This window comes from Lepisma saccharinum, chromosome 21 (assembly GCF_977018435.1).
Source record: "Lepisma saccharinum chromosome 21, izLepSacc3.1, whole genome shotgun sequence".
Lineage (NCBI taxonomy): Eukaryota > Metazoa > Arthropoda > Insecta > Zygentoma > Lepismatidae > Lepisma > Lepisma saccharinum.
Window position 1 is genome coordinate 41253684 of NC_139249.1, and position 10895 is coordinate 41264578.

At 36.3% G+C, this 10895-nt stretch overlaps 1 protein-coding gene across 1 annotated transcript in view; it reads left to right on the top strand.

The window, feature by feature from the left end:
- Positions 1 to 10895, top strand: part of LOC146004145 (mast/stem cell growth factor receptor kita-like) — an 82664-nt gene extending 71769 nt beyond the window's left edge. Inside the window, exons 16-20 of the mRNA XM_083142809.1 lie at positions 2067 to 2189; positions 4078 to 4207; positions 5945 to 6026; positions 6639 to 6744; positions 9642 to 10895. Of these exons, the coding sequence (XP_082998935.1) occupies positions 2067 to 2189; positions 4078 to 4207; positions 5945 to 6026; positions 6639 to 6744; positions 9642 to 10049 (849 nt within the window). The 3' untranslated portion in view covers positions 10050 to 10895. The remainder of the gene's footprint in view (positions 1 to 2066; positions 2190 to 4077; positions 4208 to 5944; positions 6027 to 6638; positions 6745 to 9641) is intronic.

Below are 10895 nucleotides of genomic sequence, written 5' to 3' on the forward strand. Positions count from 1 at the left end.
TGGTGAGCTACCTACATCTCTCCATTGTCTCAGATTTACACAATAATGATAATAATAATATTTTTTTAAGTGATCACTATGTCAAAATAGGTGATACAAATTTACAAAATTGAATACATAATTATAAAATAATACAATGGATCCTACAATATTATACATCATCATAAGTTCATTGTAGCTTTCCACAAGTTCAATATATAAGTTTCCGTATGCTGTAAAAAAAATATATTTTTAAGATACATTAGAAAACTATACATACATGTGTAGGAGGATCCTTCCTCACTTCTCCACATAATCCCCTTAGAAATTCAGGCATTTGTCCCACTGTTGCACCAATTTGTCCATACCCTTTGTAAGAAAATCAGGGCTCTGGGTATTGAGCACTATTCTCACATTACGCTTCACTTCTTCATCTGTTTTGAAACGGTAACCTTGCTATTCAGACTTTAACACCGGAAAAAGATGGAAATCACTCAGTGCTAAATCGGGGCTATATGGAGAGTGGGGCAGCCGTTCCCACCCCAATTCTTCAATTTTGTGTTGTGTTTGCACTGCTGAGTGGGGGCGAGCGTCATCATCAAGAAGAATGACACCAGCTGACAGGAGACCTGGTCCCTTATGTCAAATTGCGTTTTTCAGTTTATCCAATGTTTGTCAATAACGGTCAGCATTAATTGTTCTTCCTCGTTCCAAAAAGTCCATAAACAGAACGCCTTTAGCCCGCGTTTTCCGAACAAGCATTTACTTTTCACCCTTGAGCGCATGCGCCTTCACGTCTGATAATGAATCGATTGTTGTTCCTTGTAGACGAAGGATGGCGCTTGTCAACCATGTGCTTCTTTTTAATGGCATTGCTTTATACAATATTTTATAGCACAGGGAAACTTATATATTGAACGTCCCTAGTATTAAACCTCGGCCTTTTTAAAAGATGTTAGAATTGAAATATTCCTCTAGGAATATCGGGGAATTAATTGATGTATTATTCAAAAAGTATTCACTATTCTTTTTGGAAAGATAAAATCTTCTGTACAAAATTGATTATTTTCATTTATCTTCCTTCTTCTAAGGTAGACATGTTGAACTATGTTAACCATTCAGAATAAGCTGTTCATAGTAATTATTTTTAAACTTCATGAATAGTAACCTGATAAAAGGTTTTTGAACTGATTCAACTTTCTGAAGGTAATAACTCTTGGCTGTCAGAAACCGTAATTCATTAGTATACTCATGAATAGGGCAAACAAATGTTCTATACAGGTATATTAAGGTACTTTCTTTTTGATAAATTTTCCATGAGAAAGATATATAACCAAGCATCTTCTTTGCTCTTTTGCAAATTTCTGAAATGTGCTCATCAAATATGAGAGAGGAGTCTATTACTATTCCTAAGTCTTTATGGCTATTGCACACTTGGATTTTATTTTGATAAATGTAATAGTTAGAAACTCTGTAATGAACTTTCTTAGTACTTATATTACTTAGTACTAGCATTTACTATGGTTATTGGTCTGTAATTATTAATATCATTGACTTTTCCATCTTTGTTTTTGGTTACGGTACAATAAGTCACTATAATAATAATAATAATAATAATAATAATAATAATAATAATAATTTTATTCATGATATAGTGAAAGTTTGTGCACTGATGATCAATGAAGCAAAAAGCATTACCCCCTCCCATTAACTCACCTTACGGTCATGTTTATGAATATGATGAGCATGTTACCAGTTCAGAATATAGCTGGAGTTAGTGTAAACTTCAATGCTGATGTATTTTTAACAGAGATACAGTGAACAATTGGATCGTTCTTTATATTGAACTGGAGAACTATTTATCTCATAATATTTCTTCTCACTTGGGTATATTAATCATATTTTAACCGGACATTACCCCCACACCACCCATATGCCTTCATGGCATGGTGCTTAGCACATGGGAGCACTTTACCTTTTTTACTTTTTATCTTCTTTTATATTAAGGAGATGAGCAGGATTTGTGAACATTGCATCCATCAGAGACTTAATTAATTCAAATAATATATATTATTTTTACTTTTCAGGTTCTTCATGGTGATCTTGCATCTAGAAATATTTTGTTAGCAGAAGGAAATATTGTCAAGATCGGTGATTTTGGTTTAGCCAAAAATATGTATAGGACATATGACTATAAGAAAAGAGGAAATGTGAGTTTTCCTATTGTTCCTTCCTCTATGTTTAAAATTTAAAAAAAAAAAACCCTCAAGTTGTTTCGTTGTCTGTTTCAAAGGTATTTCCATGATTTTTCTCAATAAAAGTTGAAAGCATAGCTATGAACTTTATGCAAGTATATAATCCGAGAAATTTGTGTGATGTTTATTGTTGCTTGAACCAGAATGGTAAAATATGTAAAGTGGAAAACTGTAAAATTCAGGAACATAAAATCCTGATTCCATTTGATACAGCGGAGTGGCGTGACTTTTTCAAAAGTGTTACCGGCCGTCAGTACAACAATCATTCTGCAAACATCATCTACACCCCATCCCCCCCCCCCCAAAAAAAAACATGCCTTCGATCTAGATTTTTGGTTCATTTCGTTCTTTTCTTGCAATCCACTCAGTGATTTAGTCACAAACACTCCTAGCAAGAACTGCCACTCTTGAGACAGTTACGAAGAAAATCCAATGAATAGTGGTCGAGCCTTGTCAATTCTTCATTTATTTCTTTGTACATGAGGTGGATAGGGGAAGAAGAAGATCCACACATTTGTCGGGTGAGTTTGACGTTTGTGCAGTAAGCAGTCTACAGAATTCTGCACCTCCAGCGACAGCCAAATTGTGGAAGGGAATTCCGGCTGTACGTACTACTGTTGCCAACTTAGTATTTTGGAGCAAGATTTGTCCAAATCATGAATCACACCAAGGAACTATCTTGTTGTCTATTATCTAACCGGGCTCAGTTGTAGTTCAATCTAGCCTTGGCTTTGCAGTCTAGCTCTAGTTGCTTCAGGGAAATATAGAATCCCCATTTTAGACAGGATTTAGCTCTTTTCTGCCAATCCTATGTGACAACACTTGCCTGTGCTGGCGGGTCTGAGATCCATAACTGGGCCCCTGAACAGGCATTTGAATAACCCCATAGCACACTGTCCCAAAGTCATCCCCCCCCCCCCGCTCTTCCCTTGAATTGGCGCCCCTTCTTCTTGTTACCTCTTCAGGGTAGCGGAACTGGCTTTCCTCTTCGCTTCTGTCGGCTGCAGAAAAAATGTCCTCTGCAATATCTACTCGATGGCAATGCTATTGGTTAACGTATTTAACAATGTTGCTATTTCATTGAAACAGCTTTTAAAATCTTCACATTTTGCTGTTACCTGCAGTAACACCTCTGACTTTATATTATGGCTAAGCCGATACCACTTTGAACTGCTACCGACATCGATTTTCAAGCACAACTTGTGCAAAATAAAAATAAAGTTTGAATTTTACATATTTTTTAGGATAATTAGACTCTGTGAAAATGTAATATAGTGACCCCATGAATACAATAATGCCGGAAAGTATGGGCTGGTGTCAGTTGGAATTTATTTACTGATACCACTGGTATTGGAAAATATTGGTTGGAATTTATTTACTGATACCAGCCAATACTTTCCACTGGTATCGGCCAATATCGACACCTCGGCATCGTTATCGGCTCAGCCCAATTTTATAATATATATTTTAGAAGTTTTAGCTTCATTACATTCAATGAGCATTACAATATTCAATATCGTATCTACTTCTTCACTATTGTAGTTGTTTTAGCATGCATTTGGTCTGTATTTATCATTATGGTCTGTTTTTGTGTATCTTCTGTGTATTTTAGCATTGCTTTTGTAAATCTTTAGGTTAATTTGCTGCAATGAGAATGAATGGTGACTAGGTGGAATTACTAAGTCATGGTCAAAGCCAAGACTCAACCCAGAACCTTCAGAGGTGAATATTTTTCCTTGATACACAAGCGTAATTATAGTTTCACTCATATGACATTCCAATTATATTTGATTTTGTGTGGTTGTGTGTTAATATTTTCATAATAATATTTCGTTTTATAAAGGGACCTTTACCCATTAAATGGATGGCAATTGAATCACTGCAAGATAGAATCTTTTCCACCCAGTCAGATGTTTGGTCCTTTGGAATAGTGTTATGGGAAATGTTTTCACTTGGGCAAAGTCCATATCCAGGTAACTATTATGCTCAAATTTTTAAAGTTTTAAATCCATCCAATGGATATTTTGTGGATATTCTGTGGATCATTTCTGGATACGTTTTGAACATCAGTACTATGTAGTTCATGTGAATTGACTGTGATTTGAACATTTTTATTTGATTATGAATAACAAAAGGATATATTCTGAACATTTATAACACATCATTTGGACATTACCAGAAATTTTTTTTGCACATAACAGAAACTTTCCTGGACTAGATTTAATCACATCTAGCATCACATACACACATATGATTACAACATGTACTGTTCTCTCTCTCTCTCTCTCTCTCTCTCTCTCTCTCTCTCTCTCTCTTTCTCTCGCTCGCTCTTTAACTCTTTCCTATCTCTCCCCTTCTGTCACACATGCGTACACACACATATATTTGCAAAAAAAAAAAAAGTTTTATTTTCACATTCCTATCCATGAAAAAAAGGGTTCTTTGTTCTTTGAGTTCTTGACTTAAGTTCACACTATGCACAAATAGGCTGCATGGAAAGAATGACTGATTTTGAGCTTATTCTTTATGTTCTTTACTACCATGTGCAACCACTATAATGTGCTCAGTGTAAACTAGCATGACAAGTGAGATAAATACACAAAGACTCGAAGCAAAGGAACTTTCACATGGGCTTTCATTCATGTGTGACTTGCTCGATCAGACAATGGGCCTGTTCATGATGCATTCTGGTGATTACATTACTGTTTGGCACACAAGAGACAAATCGATGCAGGTAAAACAGAAAGAAAAAAAAATCAGGTGAAACCTGAGCTGGCTTGGTGGCTCAGTTTGTATAGCAATGGCACAGTATGCAAGAGACCATGGTTCAAATTCTGGTTTATCCTGCAGTTTTTGCTGAAATTTTTATATATTACAGTGATATTTTGTGAGTTAGTATTTAAGACTCTACCACAGAGTTTGAATCCTAATGTATAGCTGAATGACTACAAATATTTCTTTCCAAGGATATCAATACATTAATGTCAATATTTGGATAACATGTGAAGATATACTGGATATCCTATTGATATCAAGGATTGGATTTTCCATGGGTATCTATGATTGGATATCTGTACTACAGGGTGGAGCATATTGTATCTACCAATTTAAGTTGGCAATCCTGTCGGAATGCAGGTGTGCATGCGCAGAAGTTTCCCATGCTTAGGCAGTTGCAAGTCTCACAATTAGTCTGCCATGGAACGTTGGACGGTCAGACACGAATCATAGCAGTAGAGGCATTCATCCGAATGGGTCCCATTCAGGAGATGCACTGGGAAGCATCAGGGTGCCAGAGAAGCTGCCTCCTTCGACCTGAAGACGTCTGTTTCTGCATGCTGCCATTGGCTCTTTATTGTGTAACCCATCGTATCATGTCGTGACGCTCTGGCACTGGTTGATGGCAACTCTTATTGGGCCTTTGTCGCAGTGTTTCCTGCATCTTCTGAATGGGAGCCGTTCAGATGAACGCCTCTACTGCCACAATTCGTGTCTGAACCAGCCAACGTTTCATGGCAGACTAATTGTGAGACTTGCAGCTGCCTAAGCATGGGAAACTTCTGCACATGCGCATGGCATTCCGACAGGGTTGCCAACTCATATTGGTAGATACAATATGCGCCACCTTTTACAATAACAATAACATACCAACTTATAGAGTACCCGAATCAGAAAAAAAGAACACTGATCATAAATATTTATTTTTCCAACAGGGATTGTAGTAGATGAAAAATTTGATGAAAGATTGTTGAGTGGTTACAGAATGGATAAACCTACTTATGCCACACATGAAGTGTAAGTACAATTCTTTTGGTTTGAGCTTAATGAGTTGCACTTAACATAATAGCCCCCTTGTTTTGTGTAAAATTTGCAATTTATGTGTAGAACTTTGAGTTATACCTCATAGATATGATAAAATGTGATTCACCTTTTCCCAGCTCAATAGCCGAGCACATTGACTGGTTAACTATTGATCTTGCCATCAAAGTTTCCATTTTTTAATAATAAGTTGGGCATGGATGAACATCCCTTCATCAATTTCATCCAATCATCACTTGTCTTCATGATGATGATTAGCTAGAAGTAGCAGAAATGTGATGCTAAATAACAAAAATAGATCTGGTTTCAGCAATGGGACAGGCAGTTTTCTCTTGAACAAAACGAAATATCAGCATCTAAAAAAGAAACTTTGTTCTTTTTCTCTAACTGACCCAATACAAACAATTGATTGAATTAGTAAACTAACTTAGCCTTAGCTCTACTATCAGACTTACTCGAAGCTATTAGCTCAATAAGGGGTCTAGAAATATCATACAAAGAGATGTTTTCATTTGTAGCAGCAATGAAAAGCAATGTACTTGCTTCTCCTTGTACACATGCTTAAGTAAGTTGTTACTTTACTTTCAGGTATGAAGTTATGACAGAATGCTGGAATGTTGAACCAGTAGAAAGACCTTCATTCGAGACATTGTCAGAGAGGTTAGGAAATATGCTGAATGAAAATACAAAACAGGTACGCTACGTCTAATTATCTCTTCTTTTTTTAAAAATATATTTCAGGTCAAAGTGTACAAAGGCCAATCAATAATAATCTTCACTTTTGCTGTAACTTTTAATAGGTTCGTTGTACTGCTTTTTGTGTGCATGCATGTCAATGGAGTGTGCATTTTTTGTTGCTTTAGTGCATATTTGACCTTTGTCATTTATTTTCTTGTTGTTGCAGAGTAACAGTCGTGCCACTCATCGTTTAGAACCACATCTAGTGGTTTGTCTTTTGTGGCCTGAAAGTGTACCTGGGGCCAAAACCTACCTAAGACTTGCATCACAATGTGAGGACTGATATGCAGACCACTAGTCAGTTTGCAGAATCATGGAAACTCTTTCAACGTTCTTGTCAGTAGTGGATGTGAATAGACATTCTATTCCTCCTGTCCAATTGTTTTTGAGCTTCTCAAGCCATTGGAACAAGTGTGGCAGTAGCATCATACTTTCCTCATATTGTGATGCAAATCTTCGGTAGATTTTGACTCCTGGTACACCTTCATACCACAACATATGAATCACTACTCATTGTTACTTTCACAGTGGAGTGCCTAGAGAATTAGTAAAGGCTTCTTTTCTAGTTTATAAGTTCTATATTTTATCATAATTTATGTGTTTGATCTTTCTTTTAGGAATTTCTGGTGTTATATGATGGGTGTGTATATCAACCCCAGACGTACCATTGACCTTAATTGAGACATTGCAATCCAATTACACTTTGACAGACAGTAATACCTGTAATATATGCCTATGATGCTATTAATCATTCTAACTGATCTTAAGAAAAAACCCTTTAAACCTAGAAAGCTAATGTCTCGTCTGGCAGACTATGCATGTAGGGGCCTTTTCTTGTTTCATCCACTTTCACTAAAATCTTCCGCTCACCATCTTGTCCACCTTCATTTGGATTGGAGGGACTGACAGGGAAGCATCAATGTCCTTTTACAAGCTTTCCTTCAGTGTGTTTAACAGTTTTTAATTCTGTGCATCAGGCAGACGAAACGTTAGTGTCTGTTCACCCTGTATAATTACTTACAACATGGAAATAGCACTGGTGATCACATGTTAATAATACCAACTCACATATACACAACAAATTCAATAATACGAGACTACACATGCAGTCCAATTTTCTTCATGCACTAGCTACACAAACAGGGCCTTAGCCAGAATTTTATTTTGGTGTGGGGAGGGACTTATCCCTTGTCAGCAGCTGCCATCTAAAGGCGAAAAGTGGGGGAGGGGTTTGAAATCATGAAGATGAATTTCTCAGAATATTACAACTTATTATACAAGATGTTTAGGCCTGCTAAGAAAGTAAAATTAATTACCACTATACACTATTTAAATTAGATATTTTTAGGAATTTGGGGTGGGGCTTCAGACTGCAGAGACTACCACCCCCTGGCTGCATGCCTGTGTACAGATAAACTACAATGTAAGGGGCAATAATATAGTCAGCATATTGTGTAATTTCCACGTTTTAATAATTTATCTTTCTCCATTAACATACCATTTGAGACAACATAAGTTTAATGCCACATAATCATGCCAGTGTACATCTTAATTATTTCAATTTTTAATGCATTTAATCAATTTTGTCATTATAATGAGGATCCTCGAAAACCTATTCAAATGCAATTAGTTCTGGCCAGCAACTTTACAAAAAAAATATTTCAAATCAGTGGCATAAGACTGCCAAATGCACCAAACAACGAAGTGAATTGACTTTTCTGTGACAAATATACAGGGTTAAACTATAAACGTTCTGTTGAACTTCCAGACACCATTTTCTACAACCTTATCAATGGGTTTAAGACCAAACTGTTGACATTTTGCAAGTAACTCTTAGATTCACTGCATATTTTCCTAGCAGCTTTATCAGTGTATTCCCCACTCACACAGCTGGCTTTGCATCTTTGGATGAAATGTCTCCAATAATGAATATTGAGACTGTGAGGTACCATTCTCCAGCCAAAAGATGAGTGCATTTCATTCATATGCAGGTCTCTCCCTCTCTCTCTCTCTCTCTCTAATACAGGAACCACAAGATCTAACCATGACATCCCACCAGACTCCTAGGTCATCTTAGTGGAAACAAAATTTGAAAGCCACCACACTTATCTCAGGTTTATTACACAGGCGTACTCCAAACTACACCAAGAACTGTGAAAAATTCTTAATTTCACCTGTTTCAATATGCCATCTTGAATGTCATTTAAATGCACAATCACTTTTACAAACTGCACATTCAGTGGCGACGATTGGGTTCCAAAACTGAGGGGGGGAGGCAAAGACAGTATATTTCCCTTTGTAGATAAGATTTAGCATAGTGGGGGGCAAAATTGGTGAAAAGTGAGGGGGCAACTGCACCCCTCGCTCCCCCCAATCGCCGCAACTGGAAGCCCTACACTATTCGCAACCTCTCATCTTGCTCTCAAAAACCAATGAAAAATAAATGCTTTTTGCTCACTTTCCACCATTCACAGCACTTAAATTTTCTGAGCAAAAGTTTCTTTGTGCTTTTTTTTACAACAATTCACACAGGAGCAATTGTTACAATGCAGGACTTTCTTTACAACACAGGTTTTGCTGCCAGTATGTGCAATATTGCAACTATATCATGCAAATCTATCAGGATTGTTTTTATTTGCACATACGAGAATGAGAATATTAGAATACATGGTTTTTCCTGATGGTATAGAGCCAAATAATACAAGAATCACATTAACATTATCTTGATACCATATTTAATCGTCAAATCCACTTTCATCACCCATTTGTTGTGTTTAATTAATAGAAAACTATTTTTGCATAATTTCCATGATATTTACACTCTCTATCTCTATTTTTTTATATTATTTGCAGCATTATATCGAGCTGAACGACCCATATGTAGAAATTAATAGGCTGAAATTTGGAAGCAGCCAAGACTATGTGAAGATGGTACGTGATCCCAGCTTCGTGAATGCAACCAGACGATTAACTCCTGAAGGAAGCTGTGGAGATATCGCTCAGGAATGCTCAGTTTATGTGCACATGAGTAACCTTGGAGAAACTGATAGCGAAGAAAATATTCCAGCACAGCAGAGAACTGAAGATTCAAGTTGCCCATGCTTGGAAAGTGCTGATGGGAAAAATGATGCAGTGACTTCAAAGTTCTTTGAACCCTTAAAATCTGATTCTGTTAATAAGCCACAATTAAGCGTGGTTTCCAGTACAGAACTCAAGCCTCTGCTTGGTATTGAAGGATATAGAAATACCAACCAAACATAGGAACCATCAGTATCGGTCTATATATGTTAAGCTTCAGTTCCCTTCACAAGGGGCCAGTAAGCTGTGAAAGCACCTTTTAGCATTGACTCAAATCCAAGTCTTCACAGTTGTCCATTGTGCGGACCCATCAACCAATGTGAGGAGATTCATGGAGAGCAAGCCAGTATAAAGTGAATGTTCATTGGTTGACGTAATACAATAAATAGAAACTTAATTCATCACTAAACTGAGTACTTGTGCTATATAAAGCCAAATAATATTAAAATTAAAATTATACATTCATTTTCTAAGCCTGATTTTTAACTGACCTGATCAAACCATCCATTTGATGGTGCTAGTATTCATATTAACCTTTTGACGTGTAAGTTATGTATACTGCAAAATGAGTTACAAATGTATCACACAGTGGTCCAGTGTAATAGGAGCCTTATACCTGCACAATACTTACAACGTTGTACACTATAATTTAACTGAAGATGCTCTGTACCTGTTTAATGTAGTTAAGTCTTAATGTGTCACTTTACTAGTAGAAGGAAGACTGAAAATTGACATATACAAATTATTAGAGTTATATATTAAAGTTTCTGATGTTGGTAATGCATGTTACACCTTGATCTAATGTGATTATAATTAGCACAAATAACTTTCTTGTACATAAATATTATTTTTCAATATTTTGGTTGCATCAAATAATTATCAGATGGTGACTTCATTAAATATGAGATACACACACAGAAAGAAGATAATTTTCATCATTACTGCAGTAATCTATATTTTGCCAAATATTTTTTCAATTTTGTCCATTTTATAATATGCTGTATTGTTATACTGCTCTTTCAAATACAG